Consider the following 17,209-nt stretch of genomic DNA (forward strand, 5'->3'; position numbering starts at 1 on the left):
TTAACTGTAATTCGCTGGGAGTCACCGATGTTACAACAAATTGAAATATTGTATGGTAAATTCCGTGCTACATTTTACTTGAGTAAATCCTTAGAGAGAGCAAAATATAAAGTAATACCTGATTTACAAGAGTGCCCATCTACCTCTAGTCCATACCCTTTTTGACATCTACATTTATGTACAACCTTGGCATTCTCACACGTTTGTCTTAATAAAATACAAACTTTAAAAAAGATACAAACTTTGGCTTATACCATAAGAAATTTGTTTTGGATATCGCAAGAAATACCAATAAATATCCAACATTTGTTCGACATTAATAAGAAATGTCAAAATAAAATAAAAAAAAATTAGAATAATACCTACTTTACAATAATCCCCATCTACTACTAGTCTACATCCTTTTGGCATCTACATTTCTACCCACTTTTGACATTCTCACACGCTGGAGCACATTCATCAGCAGAACAGGCATGCTCAGGATGTTCATGGATATCGTGATGCTCACTATCATGGTGCTTCACTTTAATGACATTTGCTCTACATATGACACACACTAAATACCATAAGTCTTTCATTTCCCAAGAAATGTCAAAACCAAATTTAAAAAACAAATGTCAAACATTTGGTTGACATTGACCAGAAATGTAAAAAATAACAAAAAATAAGAGTAATACTTGCTTTACAAAAGTGCCCACCGACTGCTAGTCTATACTCCTTTAGCATCTACATTTCCATCCACCTTTGGCATTCTCAAACGTTTAGGCATATTCATCGGAAATAAGGGTATCATCCTGATGTTGATGGATATCATGATGCTCATCATCAAGGTGCTTCACTATCGATGACATTAACTTTGCATATGACACAAAATTAAAACCATAAGAAAAATGTCTTGTAATTCACAAGAAATGTCGAAAAGCAAATGTCAAACATTTGTTGGATATTGAAAAGAAATGTCAAAAATAAAATTAAAAAAATAGAATAGCATTTGCTTTACAAGAGTTCCCATCTATTGCGGGTCTATACCTCTTTTGACATCTGCATTTCTATCGACCTTTGACATTCTCATACGTTTGAGCATATTCATCAGCACTAAGGGTATCATCATGATGTTGATGGATATCATGATGATTATCATCACAGTGCTGCACTATTGATAACATTTACTCTACACATGATGCAAACTTTGTCTTAATAACATTAGAAAATTGGGTTGTACATTCCAAGATGTGTCAAAAACAAAATAACAATAAATTGAGTAGTACCTGCTTTACATGAGTGCCCATCTACTGCTATTCTATACCCTTTTTGACATCTACATTTATATCCACCTTTGACATTCTCACATGTCTGAGCACACTCATCAGCAATAAGGGTATCATCATGATGTTCATGAATGTCATGATGCTCATCGTCATGGTGCTTCAAAATTGATGGAGAGATTGTGGACCGAATGGCAGTTATGGCACATTCATTGACGTCATCACATTTCCGCTTGTTTTTAGAGAGCTTAAAACCAGGCGGACACAAGCATTGTGGCCCTGATGGAGTTTTGAGGCAGGCATGACTGCAGTGCTCGATAGAGCAGGGTCGATCTGAAAAGTTGATTTGCATTAAGAATATAATAAGAAAAGTTTATAATAATAATAATCTAATTATAATGTTATAACATAGAGCATTTGTATAAACATATAAAGTATAACATACTTTACAGATGCCCACTGTATGCTGTTGCTTCGAGAACGTTGCTGGCACCACTCCAAAAGATCCAAAATAGGTCTAATAGGGGAGGTGTAGCCGTCTGACTCTTTAGTCAGTAAGTGAGAGGTTCGATACAGTTTAGATGGTTGTTTTGTGCAAGTACACAAATTCATCTCCTTCTCTACAGTTTTCTCGTATTGTGCCTCCAATTGTCCAACCAACAAGACAGACACGAAGGCACACAGCTCGGTACAATTATCTTGGGGCTGGCAAGACGAGAACAGAGTACTTGAAGAAGAGCTTCATCCGACGTTGTACTTTGAGCTGGAATGATCTTCACGAGGAAGATCTTTCTGAAATTATTCTCCCAATTGTCCAATCGACAAGACAGACACGAAAGCATACAACTTGGTCCAGTCCAGTTATCTTGAGGCTGGCGACCCGAGAGCAGAGTACTTGAAGAACAGCTCCATTCGGCGTTGCGCTCTGATCTGGAATGATCTCCCTGGTGAAGTTATCCCCGTAAGTTTCCCTGTTGACTCTTTCAAAAGAAGATTCAATAGTCATCTAAAATCCTTGGTAGGAAACTAACGGTAAATCCGATATTTAATTATACTTGGCGCTTTGAATTTAGGACTAGTAAAAAAAGTGTAATTTACTTAATATATGATATAAAGTATATTATGATAATATATGATATAATAACATAACAGTATAATATACTCAAAAACAGATAAATTACAAGCCTTACGAACTTTTTTTCCTGCTTAACAGAGATGCCAAAATTTTTAATTTACTCTATTAATTCGTTTGAGCATCCCTTATCCAACTTATCCACTTAATATTGTAATTATTAATTAATATTGTAATTAAAAATATTGTAATTAAAAATGTTCCCCAGATCTGTAAAAGATAACAACAAACACTTAACCGGCAACATGACAACTGAAATGCTACAAAAAACTAGACGAAAAAATCACTTACTCATTTAGAAATTGATAACAATATTAATCACGTGTACTCCACTGTAAACAGAGCTTATTTACTAACCCCTGAAGGTGGTGTCACTTTTCACAATTACTGTCCCTTTTTGCTCTCTGCATATAATTTCACATTTTTTTCCATTTTCGAAAAGCTTCAATTTTTTTATATATGACGTCATTTATCCTCAATAATCCTGGATTTTCCAGGGTTAGCAGGTGTAATGCTAAGGATACGTAATCGGGCTTGTCGGGTAAGTAATCTTAGAATGCTCGAACTCACTCTATAGAAGTCCTATATTTGCCTCAATATCAAGCATAAATTTTCTTAAATACCCCATTAGATTTTGCTATTTTTGAAGCTCCCCTCCCCTTTTATTCCAGAAAATGCTAAAAAATTACGAAATAGCTAATAAAAAGTGTTTTTTTTTGTCTCCAGCGTTATTATCTGTTTTTTTCGTTTGCTCGACATATGGTATTAAAATGTCGACGTTTATTCTATATATGACAAAAGCTTTGTCTTGACAGAACAAGAAAATTGCCTTTCATATCCCAAAAATGGTACTGTTGTATTAACCGGGCTCTTTACATAGTGCTAGTTTGGTTAATGCTAATGAAATAAAATAAAATAGGATGAATATACAATAGTTATAAACAAATTTGGGCTGTATATTTGCACATTAGGGGTGGGGGGGCAAATTATACCATATATTAAATACGTAACTTAACTTAACCTACGTACCTCCCCCCCCTAAACCCCAAAAACCAACAATTTAAATACAGTTCTTGCATTTGTTTATATCCCAGAAGGCATTATAAACCTGTTTTCATCACTCAACTCGATCTATTTCGCGACTGGTATGCATTGTCGTGTTCAAAAGAGCCCGGTTAATAGAACAATACCCCAAAATGTTAATATTTGCTAATTTTTATTCTTTCTTTTAACTTTTAAAAATACTAAAATCTATAAATTCGCTAATATGGCCTGCTGTTGCAATCATTTGTTGGTAGTAGCAATATAAATTTTGACATTTAGTAAATTTTGTGTTCAACATATAATAACGATTTACTCAAAGTGTATTACACACTTTGTAGGTATAAGCGATGCATGATGATGGTCTTTTAAGTAATAATAACACTAAAAATAAAAAAAATTCTTTAAATTGGTTAAGTGGTATCTTACACAACCATAAGTGTCTTGGGAACGCCCGGTAACACAATTTTTAATGTCAAAGATCTTCGCTCAGGCATGCAGTTTTAACATTTAGCGAGCGCCAAGTGTAGAAATGAAGAAAGCATGTGAAGAATTAGCAGAAAAAGAGCGAAAAAATATCATCATGGAGCTCTAGAAGTATAACTTTCCTGATTGATTTAGCAAATGACAGACATAGCCACTAATTGGAAATCCACTGGGTAAAAAACAGTGGAGCTGTATAATAAGAGCTACTCGTGACAGACATAGCCACTAATTGGAAATGCACTGGGTAAAAAAAGTGGAGCTGTATAATAAGAGCTGCAAATGACAGACATAGCCACTAATTGGAAATGCACTGGGTAAAAAACAGTGGAGTTGTATGATAGGAGCTGCAAATGACAGACATAACCACTAATTGGAAATGCACTGCGTAAAAAACAGTGGAGCTGTATAATAAGAGCTACTCGTGACAGACATTGCCACTAATTGGAAATGCACTGGGTAAAAAACACTAGAGCTGTATAATAAGAGCTGCAAATGACAGACATAGCCACTAATTGGAAATGCACTGGGTAAAAACAGTGGAGCTGTATAATAAGAGCTACTCGTACAAAATCTAATAATAAGTTTATGAAAGTTTTGCTGTCTAAAACGGAAAATATATACGAAATTCCATAGCTGACATTGGGCAAGGTGAACACATTACTTGATTACTTTTTATGCTCTTTCCAAATATACTAATCTACTAACTTGCAAGTGCACCTCTCCCCTTCCTAATGGTCCTGTATATAACCCTAGCAATAAATTTTACTATTACATCAATTTAGTTATAAATTGTAGCTCCTATATCAAATCAGTTAAACTCCGTGTTAACCCCTGTTTGTCCTCGTCTTTGATTGAATGCATAATTTAAACAAATATTATTGAAATTTTTTTTGAAAAGTGTATAGTAATGGAAGGGAATATAATAATCTGATTATTAAAAACATCCTGTTTTTTTATTAGATTATAAAAGAATCCGGCATATTAAAAAGTAAGAATTTAATCGTTTTAATATTTTTTTTTTAGTTTTATATATTCCTTTGGCGAGTGAATTGATTTGGAAACAGCATAAAAAAAAAAATTAATAGCGTGTTCAGCCTGTAGCAAAATCAGTTATGGAATTTTGTAGCCTACATATTTACCTCTAAAATTTAACAATGTGATATACTTTTCGATTAAACACCTCCGGCAAGAAATAGAAAGCAAAACAAGTTAGCTTGGGTTAAAGATAGAACACCACCAACATTATAATTCATAATGGCCAAGCTTTCATGGAGCTGTATAATAAGAGATTTCCCAGAAGAGCTGTTGGATAGGCAGCCCCATGATGGAGCTGCCTATAACTATACAGTGAGTTTTGCAGTGTATAACTTAGCAATGTCATTTTCGACTCGATTAATAAAAAGTTAAAGATAGAACACATCTAAATGGTAATTCAAATTTCCCTGGAATCCCATTATGGTTTAGAAACAGGTCCGGAAATATTGTCGTCGTTATGTAATAACGTAAATAACGTCGTTATGAAAATGGATCAGCCATATGATCAATTTCTGAGACGATCAGAGACGATAGAATTGATTTTCCCCTCAATTGTCACGTTTAATGAATTAACAGTGTTGTCGCTATAACCTTAGTAGAACCGAGGTATTTATTAAGAGTGTTGGTATTTCAATGTGTTGCTATCTCGAGTGTTGTGATTCTCACTGAATCATCGTCATTCGTTATCGTTATCGTTATTCTCCTTTATTGTTATCATCATTATTATATCGCCTTTATATCGTTATCGTCATTCTCCTTTAATGTTATCGTCATTGTTATATCGCCTTTATATCGTTATCGTCATTCTCGTTATGGTCATTATTATATCGCCTTTATATCGTTATCGTCATTCTCGTTATCATTATCGTCACCATTATATCACCTTTGTATCGTTATTGTCATTCTTGTTATCCTTATCGTCATTATTATACCGCCTTTATATCGTTATCGTCATTCTTGTTATCGTTATCTTCATTCTCCGTTGTCATTATCGTTATCTGTTATCGCCATTCTCCTTTATTGTTATCGTCATTATTATATCGCCTTTATATCGTTATCGTCATTCTCGTTATGGTCATTACTATATTGCCTTTATATCGTTATCGTCATTCTCGTTATCATTATCGTCACCATTATATCACCTTTGTATCGTTATTGTCATTCTTGTTATCCTTATCGTCATTCTCCGTTGTCGTTATCGTCATTATTATATCGCCTTTATAGCGTTATCATCATTCTTGTTATCGTTATCGTCATTATTATATCGCCTTTATATCGTTATCATCATTCTTGTTATCATTATAGTCATTCTCCGTTATCGTTATCTCTTATCGCCATTCTCCTTTATTGTTATCGTCATTATTATATCGCCTTTATATCGTTATCGTAATTCTGTTATCGTCAGTCTCCTCAAAGCATCGGTTTTCTAGTTTTTAGTTTTTTTACTTTATTTATTATACTTCTCAATATACGTTCACATTTGAATAATAATAATTATTATTATTATAAATTATTATTATATATTTTAATTTTATAAAGCTATATAATAAAAGTAACACTTATGAACTCCAGTAATGAGTTCATGAAAATTTTACTGTCTAAAACCTATATTTTTTCATCAGCCCACGTTGTATGAAAAGCTTGTGTCTAAGCCCTTTGCATTAGGATTTCGCAGGCCGTACTTATTTTTGGGATGAAGAAGCGTGCGTAGCTGTCTTCGGTTCAAGCGGCTTGGCGCTGCGGTGAGTTGTTAGTAGTAGTAGTAGTAGTATTTACTTGTCAATGAGTCTTTTTACCAGTGTGTCTAGTCTTACCCCTAAAGTGTTACAAACACAGCTACTGTCCCTTAACAGACTTTACCGTAAAATTAAAAGTTTACTTAGAAGATTTAATCATAGAAGATTTTTTATCGTCTAATAAAAGTGCTACCCATACAAGAAAGCGAGTTTCCTTGTTGTTTAAGGCAGGAAGGGGTGGCGGGGGGCTTTATATTTCATGGATAGGATTTCGACAGTGAAAATTCTAACGGTGTCCTTTCGCTTCAACCCAACATCGTTTTCGAGTGGTTTCAGGCTGTTTTCCAAAATTCATATAAACTTTTTTTTTAATAATAACATTTTGCTACTAAGATTAGTCAAAGCAACAATTATTGGAAATACTAATGTGGTTATAATTCTTTATTACAGTATTCTTTAATAGATCTTTCTACCAAAAGTTGGTAGAAAGATCTTTACCGTATAATAAAAATTAGGTAGGAAGATTTAACTTAGTCACTTCAACCCCTTGATACATCAGGATGAACGCTTACTTTTATCAAACTTCAACTGTATTGAAACTTCAACTCAAGCAGGCTTGAGTAATGTAGGTGACATTAAATAAATTATGAGATATTTTTAAAGAAAATTTGAAAGTCACCGAGAGGAGAGGTGGAAAAAAAAAAAAAAAAAAAACAGGCTTTAACTGTACTTTCCCTTTGAAAGGTCAAAATTTTATACGCTGTGATCGGTCCACACTGTATGAGAAGGTGTGGTCTAAATCCAAATTCATGCACCCGTATATGTGATCAATAATATTAATATTGATTACATATTTAATTAATGTAATTAATAAGGAAGATAAAAAAAAATTCATGAACAGTAAAACTAAATTCTTCTATCGATTTGTATTGCTTATATTTTATTGCATAATGAATCAAGAACTTTATGAATCATAAAGATAATATGAATCATATGAATCATAATCAATAAACATAATGAATCATGAATCAAGAACAAGTAAATTATGAACAAATTTATGCACATTTTAGAGGCTATGTAAACAGTTCAATTGTATCACCACTTTAATCAACTTTTGGCAAAAACATTGACAGACCAGGTTCATTTATTTTAGGTCCAGGCTTACTCATGTTTCAAAACTACATACATAACATCAGTGGCGGATCCAGGATTTTTTTTTAGGGGGGGAGTGGCACAAAATAGGTTGATCCGACAAACTTGCGTTAGGAGCAAGCATAATTAACACAAACTTGCGTTAATTAAGTAAATTACACTACTTTTTACTATTTTTGGGGGCGCGCGCCCCCCTCACCCCTCCTCTGGATCCGCCACTGCATAACATACAAAACAAAATGAATCAATGACCATAAATCCTTTTGACAGATCATATTCCGAAAAATGATCTAATTCATAGCTGATTCATATTCAGAAAAATATGAATCAGTATTCAGCAAGCAACCCTGAAGACATAAGATTTATAGTCTTATTATATTTTTCATTATATTCTCAAATAAAACAACTGTAGTAGGAATTGAGATACAACTTACCACATCTCCACCCTTCATCTGATCCATCACCACAGTCAGGTGTCTTGTCACAAACACTGGAGTTTGGTATACAATTGCCATTCCTACATTGAAAGAAGCTGCGGGGACAACCTGTTAATGATACTACAATTAATCACGTTTTAATAAAATGAAAACGTCCAAAACGTCAATTTTTTTAAGTAAAGAATGAAGATAAAACCATATCAACTCTATAACATTTTTTCATACCGGAAAATATCAGTGTGTCAATTTTCAAGAAAATTTATAGAGCCGTTTTCAAGAAAAAATTTACATATGTATATAATTTCTTAGACAACACTGCTTTTCCATTTACAAAAAATTGAACAAGAAAAACGGGTTTTAATTTCTATAAAGCAGTGAATACAAAACACTTAATTAAACAAAAATACTCCGAATATTCCGACCCCACATCCGGGAGCCTTTCTCAACGGAAAACCCCCCACAAAAAACAAAAAAAAATTTCTTACATCAACATAAAAAAACATACTAAACAAACAAAAGAAAAAATATAAATAAATAGGAAAAGAAAACTCACATATTAAATAAACAATTCCATTCACTACTTGTTTATTTGTTTATTTAATTTGAATTGTTTATTTAATATGTGAGTTTTCTTTTCCTATTTATTTAAATTTTTTATTTTGTTTGTTTAGTATGTTTTTTATGTTGATGTAATAAATTTTTTTGTTTTTTGTGTTTTTTTTTACGTTGAGAAAGGCTCCCGGATGTGAGGCCGAAATATTCGGAGTATTTTTGTTTAATTAAGTGTTTTGTATTCACTGCTTTATAGAAATTAAAACCCGTTTTTCTTGTTTAATTTTTTTGTAAATATGTATACAATTATTGCCCGTTTTACAAGATAGGCAAGTGTAATTTATTGTGGTACATTTTTTTTTTTTTGCTAAGAGGGTAATGCTAATAAGCTTCTTATTCAACATCTAAATTGAATACTTCTCATAAACACTCAGGTGTCTATGCTAAAATAAACTTCTCAAGAAACTTTCAGTATTTTTTTCAACCTTTAACACCGGATTTAGCCCCTTAGGGTACCCCTTCTAAATGAGCTCTTGTTGTCTGTTTTGTTTGTTTCTTTTTGAAAATAAGTTAACGATAAATTGTTTTTTATTATATAAATGGAAAACGCAAAGAAAAAACTCGAAAATAAAAAAAAGTGAGGCAAATTACGATTGCTGTTTGTTTGCTTATAAAAGCGACAACCTTTTTAAACAAAGGAGATCACTGTTTAAAGTTTTAATTATAATAATATTATGCACTATAAATTAACTAAAAAATTAGTTAACTTAACACAATACGATGGATTTTTTTCCTTGAAATGTAAGAGTTGGAATATTTCAGTTCCCTTGCACCGTGTGGGAATGAACCTGACCATATACGATTGGTAGACAAGGTTACTTCCACTACACCAGCACAAGAGTGATTATTAACAATATTTCAAAAGTTTATGTTTAGCGGAAGAATCATATCTTTAATCACTTCATGTTGTCTTTTTCAAAGCTTCACTTATGCGCATGGATAGCAAACATACGACATTGTTGTCAAAATAGTTTAGATGGAATTTTTTTAATAGTTTGTTTGATAAGGAGTTTTTGTTGGAATTTTAATTAGCCTAGATAACATATGTACGAAACATTTACAGAAATTGAACTTAAAGAAACTATTGAGAAAAGAAACCAAGAAAACAAAAGAAAAGAAAAGAAAGAAAAGAAAAGAAAGAAAAGAAAGAAAGCTTTACAGAAAAGAAAACCTAGATGAGCAGAAATTCCTAAAAATAGAAGTAAATGCCTCCTCCCCCTCCAACTAAATGTCTCCTCCCCACCTGTAACCATTCTGAAGATCGTTTCGTTATTTGGTCTTTATTCCTTGGCTGCCTAACATGATTGTCGGTGGCAAACTAAGCCGATACTTTACAAGTTACTTGACTTTTCTAAGGGCAATCAATTGCCGGGTTTAAAAACATAGATCTGCAAATATTTGTTTCAGTCGCGAGGGCACATCAACAATATCAAATTTCAGAACAATTCTATGGTTCCGGTACCATCGAGGCAAACGCAGCAGATATTTAAAATAATTAAATATCATAAGCGCATTTTCTTCGTATCCTGCTTGCGAAGAAGGAAAGCAAAACCAGAAAGATAAAAAACCGCAGGGGCACAAAAACTAGAATAAAGACTGCAAAGTCTTTTTCGGTTATTCCAACCAAGATTGGGTGAAATTTTTCCGTAACAAACCCGCATACTTTTCAGCACGCTGGACGTAAAACCGGAGCAAGTAGTAGAAAGTGACGTGGAAAAAGATAAACCTGACCATTTAATACTTGCTGAACATGTTATAGTTAAGAGATCGAGCAAAGAGGTGATGCCGGTGGTGAACATCCAAAACGCAAAAACTCACATTTGGCAGCTTTAACAGAAAGGCCTACTGCGGGCAGTATAGCTGAAAGCAGGTCAAAGTTTGCAATTAGAATTTGTTTTGTCTGGCTAAGAAGCAGAACATCTCAGCATAAGCAACGTGACTAATGCCAAAACTATCATTGTAAAAAACTGACGGTTGAAGACGTCGGAGACACGAAGCTAAAACACACTTAAATATACTGGGAGATAACACGGCACTTTGTCTAACACCTTTTTTAACAGGAATATGCTCCCCTACTGTACCTTTCCACTTCACCCTAACTGAAGAATTAGCATACCAATACTTAAGCCCGGAAACAACAGAAAGGTTAACGCCAGACGCTGCTAGAGAAAACAAAGAATTTGAATGAATTACATTGTCAAAAGCACTAGATATATCAACGGTCAAACAATACAGGGGACTTTTTTGAGCAACAGCTTGTTTCATTAGCCAACCCACAATATGGTGAGCTTGACCCACAGTTCATATATTATCCAGTATGATCATTCTCTATCTCACCCATTATAAAAACCCGGACAGGGGTGCGAGTGCTCCGGAGAACATTTTGGCAAATATAAACATGTTAGACATGCTAGACAGTTTCCGACTGTTTCCATCAAAGTGCATTGAAACAAACGGAAATAAAGCTAATGCAGAAACAGGCTAAACAAGCTAAGGCAGAAATAAGTGGGAGGAGCTTTTTGTTCACGATGACCAGAAATGATCTGCGATAAGCTTACTGGTATATTTTGTCTACTGTGGCTTGACCACAGCCCATACCTTTTCGAAAACCAAGCGGGAATTGCGTAAAATCAAGCTTGGAGTTAATAGCCGGTAGCCGCATATAATCAAATAGCTTACTAGAAAAACAAGACACAGTTATAGGACGGTAATTAGAGCAAGCACTGGGGTCCTTACTCCTCTAGAAAATTGAAGATATACAGCAGGACAAAATATTATCTGGCACAACAGACTGTGCCAAGCACATCTGAAACAATAACTGCAAATGCTTCAGTAGTTTAGGACAAAAAACTTGAAGCAAAGACCATCACTATCGAGAACCGGTAGCACTTGAGATTGGTTAATACGAACTGGAAGGATTGAGTTGACAAGCTTTGTAAAATAATTTTGGAGATTAACATTAAATGAAATATTTTTATTTTTAAATGAAATTCAATATTTTTATATTGGAAACAAAATCACATAGCCGAAGAGAGGAATTGACTGAAGGTAAGCAAGTTACTTTCAATTGGATTTACTGCGAATTGTTTGCACCCCAAAGGTGACAAAAATCTACATTCTGTCTAAAAGCTCAAATAAAGTTATCAAATTTATTTTTATTTTTCATCTTAAAATTCACTTGACCCTATTCCAGTTCAGCTTAGTCATATACGTTATAATTTGCCAAAAAAGGTCATAAAAGGAAATTACTCCAATTCAAAGACCAAATTCTTAAATACACAAAGAGTTAAATGGTTTAATACTTACAAGAAAATTGTAAATCTAATATATTCATAAGTATTTGCAACATGGACATGAAATTTGGCAAATCGGTGAACGAATCTGAACGCCATGAATTCAGGGTGTCAGACTTGAAGGAAACAATTTTTCATTCAATTGTATTCTGAAATTCAGCCCAGAATTTAATTAAATACTTATTTTTCGTAGTACGAACACCATCTTTTTTGGTTTTTAAATAGATGCGTCTTGATAGCATTCATTTCAAGGTGCAATAACTTGCCATCTTTTAGCCTCAACTAAGGCAAGTAAATATTGAATTCAAGCGATTATGAATTCAAGCGATTTATTTCTGAATATTGGCTAAAAACCATGCTTGAGAACAAGAGATTGGGAGCAATATTTTTAAGTTCCCCCAGCATAAAAAGAAGGACCCCCCTCCTCTAGAAAATTATAATAATAATTAAATTTATGTATGCTATTGACACCTTCAACCCCAAAACGAAAAACCTTAACTTGCGAAGCCCCTCCTACGGATTTGAATTGAATAAACCTTTGGAAATACTTATCTATTGGTCTAATTTTATGTTCGTTATCCATACATACCTCCTATGGGGTTGGGGGTTAAGCCCCCATGTATCTGAAGATATGGTAATCTTAAAATATAACTTTTCAAATGCATTTTATTTGTATAAGGTAGTTGCAGTAAGCATCAATTGAGTTCGTATATGTTATGTTTCGTACTGTAATGTTTGGCTAACCATCATCATTATTTACATTAGATGCTTCAATGTGCTGAATAAAACATAATTATTTTTCCTTCCCCAGGACTGACCTTAGGTCTATCAAACAGTTCGTGGTAACGAACTGTAAGTAAGGAGCGACCCGGCTCAATGGTAACCGAAACTCTAAAAAACGGAATTTTGTTACCAATAGGTACATCAAAATAATCAGATTTTAATTCTGATTTTAAATATATAAGTTTCATCAAGTTTAATTATACCTATCAAAAGTTACGCACCTGAGAAAATTTGGCTGATTTTCGAAAAAAGGGAGAAAGACCCCCTAAAAATTATAGATCCTTAATGAAAATCACACCATCATATTCAGCGTATCAGGGAAACCTACTGTAGAGGTTTCAAGCTTCTATCTACAAAAATGGGGAATTTCCATTTTTTGCCAGAAGAAAGATCACGGATGCGTGTTTATTTTTTATTTTTTTTTTTCCCAGGGGTGATCGTATCGACCCAGTGGTCCTAGAATATCGTGGGAGGGCTCATTCGAACGGAAATTTAAAGGTCTAGTGCCCTTTTTAAGTGACCAAAAAAAATTGACGGCAACTAGGCCCCCTCCCACGCTCATCTTTTCCCCAAAGTCACCCGATCAAAATTCTGAAAGACCCATTTGGTTAAACATGGTCTAAAATATGACAACTATGTCTTTTGGGATGACTTAATCCCTCGAAACCCCCAGGGGGAGGGCTTAAAGTTATGACCTTTACCCAATGTTAACATATAGTAGTGGTTATTGAGAAGTATACAGACGTTTTCAGGGGGAATTTTTTCTGGTAGTGGGGGGTGGGGTGCCCTTTTTAACTGACCAAAATAAATACAGGGCAACTAGGCCCCCTCCCACGCTTATTTTTTCCCACAGTCACCCGATCAAAACTTTGAGAGAACCATTTTGTTCAACATGGTTTGAAATACGATAAATATGACTTTGAGGATGACTTAATCCCCCGAAGCCACCAGGGGGAGGTATAAAATTTATGATCTTTACCCAATGTTAACGTCAAATCTAGGTTTTTGTGACGTATACAGAAGCAACATTAGAACTTAAAACGAACAGAAATTATAACGTTTGTGGGAGGGTTGTACCCCAGGTCAAAACCACGGTGTTTAAGCTAAATTTTTTTTTTTTTAGTTAAAAAGATCTCTCGAGTATAATTAAAAGTCCTTTGTAATTCTTCGGTTTTTTAATCAAATTTTTTTTAAATTTTAACGTGAAGAGCGTGGTATTGACTAAGGGGAGAACCCCCTCATATACGTAATCACATATACGTAAAAACAATAAAAGAAACAAGCGATACGGCTCAATAGTAATCGAAACTTTTAAAAACGGAATTTGATGTCAATAAATGCATCAAAAGAATGTGTTTATAATACTACTACTACTACTAACAACTCATCGCAGCACCAAGCCGCCTGAGGCCAACACAGCTACGCAGGCTCCTCCTCCACCCCAATCTATTCAAAGCCTCCCTTTTTACACCCGCCCACGAAGTTCCCATTTCCTTTGAATCTTTCTTTATGGCTTCCTCCCACCCCAGAAGGGGACGACCTTCTTTCCGTTTAGCCCTAGATGGTTGGCCGAAAGGAACAATCTTCGGCAATCTGTCATCCTTCATCCGCACAACGTGCCCTAACCACCTCAACCTTTCTTTCATTATAGACCAAGAGAGCAGTATTGAACCACATTTTTTGTATACCTGATTTATTGAAATCTGGTCAGTCAGCTGGGTACCCAAAACAATCCTAAAATGAATTCTCTGGGAAGCATCTATAAAATCTTCATGTGCCTTTTGGAGTGTCCATGCTTCATAGCCATATTTGACTACTGTCCTCACTGTAGCTTGTAATATTCTAATCTTGATTTGCAGACTTATCTTCGTATTCTTCCAGACTTTTTTTAACTGTGAAAAAATACCCTGAGCCTTGGCTATTCTTTTTATAACATCTTCACTGCTCCCACCATCTTTACTATTAATACTACCAAGGTAAGTGAAGCTGCCCACCTGATCATTCCTATCATTACCCAGCGTCACCTGTTCATCTTCACTTATTCCTAGCCTTAGTGACTTAGTCTTCCTAACATTAATTTTCAAACCAATACTAGCACCCTGAACTCGCAAAACCTCTAAAACTTCATTCATTTTGCTCACACTTTCATCTAGGATGCTTAAATCTTCAGCATAATCCAAGTCCAGGAGACTTTTTCCTCCCCATTTGATTCCGTGGTCTCCCATTGCCTTTCCTGTGCTCCTTAAAACAAAGTCTATCAAAATAATCCATATAAAGGGGGATAGAACATAACCCTGCTTTACTCCTGATTTAATACAAAACCAGCTGCTAACATCATGTCCTACCCGCAGCAGTGTTATTTTCGTACATGGCACTAGCCACATTAATGTATTTGTCTGGTATACTATACAAGGATAAAACCTTTACTAAAGCTCCTCTATCAACAGAATCGAACGCTTGCTCATAATCTATAAAACTGAGGACCAAAGGTGTTTGAAAACTTAGGCACTTCTCAATTGTTAACCTAAGAGTAAAAATTTGGTCAACACATCCTCTACCTTTTCTAAAACCGCACTGCTCTTCTCTTAAAACTTTGTCTACGGCATCTCTCAGTCTAAAAAGTATCATATTACTAAGTAATTTGCTACCTAAAGAGACCAGACTAATGCCTCGATAATTACTACACTTACTTTTATTACCTTTCTTATAAAGTGGCTTAATTAAGGTTTTCCGAAAATCGTTAGGTACTTCCCTTTTTCAAAACTCATATTCATAATCTTCAGTAAATTATTTCTGACCTCAGATCCACCATATTCAAGAAACTCATTTATCACCCTATCAGCACTTGGAGCCTTGTTATTCTTTAATCCTTTTAGTACTGTTGCTAATTCCTCCTCACAAAACAAATCTTCCTTCACATCCAAGGTATCACAAACTTTTTGATTTTCATCTATATTTTTTCCTGAAACTCTATCTCGGTTAAGCAAATTCTCAAAATGTTCGGCCCATCTCGCTTTAGCTTTTTCCTTATCGCTAATTGCCACCCCATTCCTATCTTTAACTGGGACAACTCCGGATTGACTACTACCTCTCAATTTGTTAAAGTGCCAGTACAATATTTTACTATTATGCCGTCTAGCTGCATCTTCTAAATCCTCGGCAATTTTATCCATGGCCTCCACTTCACACCTCCTTAGTTCATATTTCAATGCTTTCTCCACTTTCTTTACATTTCTTTTGTTTTCATATGATCTATCACTCAGATAATTCTTGTACAAGTCCTTTCTCCTTTCTATTAAACATAAAGCTTTTTCACTAATATTCTTAGCTGCAGTTCTAGCTTTCTTCCCTAATACACCTTCAGCAACTTCACAAATTATTTGTCTAAAATTATTCGAACCATCTTCCACATTCTCAAATTTTAAACTCTCAACTTTAGTATTAAACTGTTCCTGGAAAGTTTCTCCCAAACCCTCATCCTGGAGTCTACTAACATCATAACTTCCCGGGAGGTAATTACCCTTCCGATATTTCAGCTTTAAATTAACCCTTGACACTACTAGATGGTGATCTTTACTTTTAACATCAATAACAGCACGTGTTTATAATGCTGATTCTAAATATATAAATTTTTATTAAGTTTAGTATTACTCATCAAAGGCTACAAGTCTGAGAAAATTTACCCGATTTTTTAAAGAGGGGGGAAACATCCCTTACAAGTGAAAGAATTTTAATGAAAATCACACCGTCAGATTCAGCGTATCAGAAAACCCTATTACATAGATTTCAAGCTCATATCTGCAAACATCTGCAACTTTATACTTTGTACTAGAAGGAAAATATACGAATTTAGAAGTTATTTACGTAAGTAAATTTTTAAATTAGGCCAAGGCCGAATTTTGAGATATACATTTAAAAAAATAAGAGCACAGTTTTTACGCAAATTTTTTTTATTTTTTAAATGACAGCGAGTCAATATAGAACCTGCATTAACTAAAAAAAGATCAGAAATTAAATAAAAAAACAAGTTTTTTAAACTGTAAGTAAGGAGCGACATTAAAACTTAAAACGAACAGAAATTATTCCGTATATGAAAGGGCTTTCCTCCTCAACGCCTCGCTCTTTACGCTAAAGTTTGACTATGTCTCACAACTTTATTTTTTAAAACAATAAAAAACTTTAGCGTAAAGAGCGAGGCGTTGAGGAGGGGACAGCCCCTTTCATGTACGGAATAATT

At 34.3% G+C, this 17,209-nt stretch overlaps 1 protein-coding gene across 1 annotated transcript in view; it reads right to left on the reverse strand.

Moving 5' to 3' along the window:
* yl (Putative vitellogenin receptor yl) overlaps positions 1 to 17,209 on the reverse strand; it is a 492,935-nt gene that overhangs the window by 42,582 nt on the left and 433,144 nt on the right. Inside the window, exons 25-26 of the mRNA XM_089106682.1 lie at positions 8,282 to 8,392; positions 1,269 to 1,598 (exon numbers count right to left, since the gene is read on the reverse strand). Of these exons, the coding sequence (XP_088962808.1) occupies positions 1,269 to 1,598; positions 8,282 to 8,392 (441 nt within the window). The remainder of the gene's footprint in view (positions 1 to 1,268; positions 1,599 to 8,281; positions 8,393 to 17,209) is intronic.

This window comes from Artemia sp. Qi Xiang Cuo, chromosome 21 (assembly GCF_049724085.1).
Source record: "Artemia sp. Qi Xiang Cuo chromosome 21, ASM4972408v1, whole genome shotgun sequence".
Lineage (NCBI taxonomy): Eukaryota > Metazoa > Arthropoda > Branchiopoda > Anostraca > Artemiidae > Artemia > Artemia sp. Qi Xiang Cuo.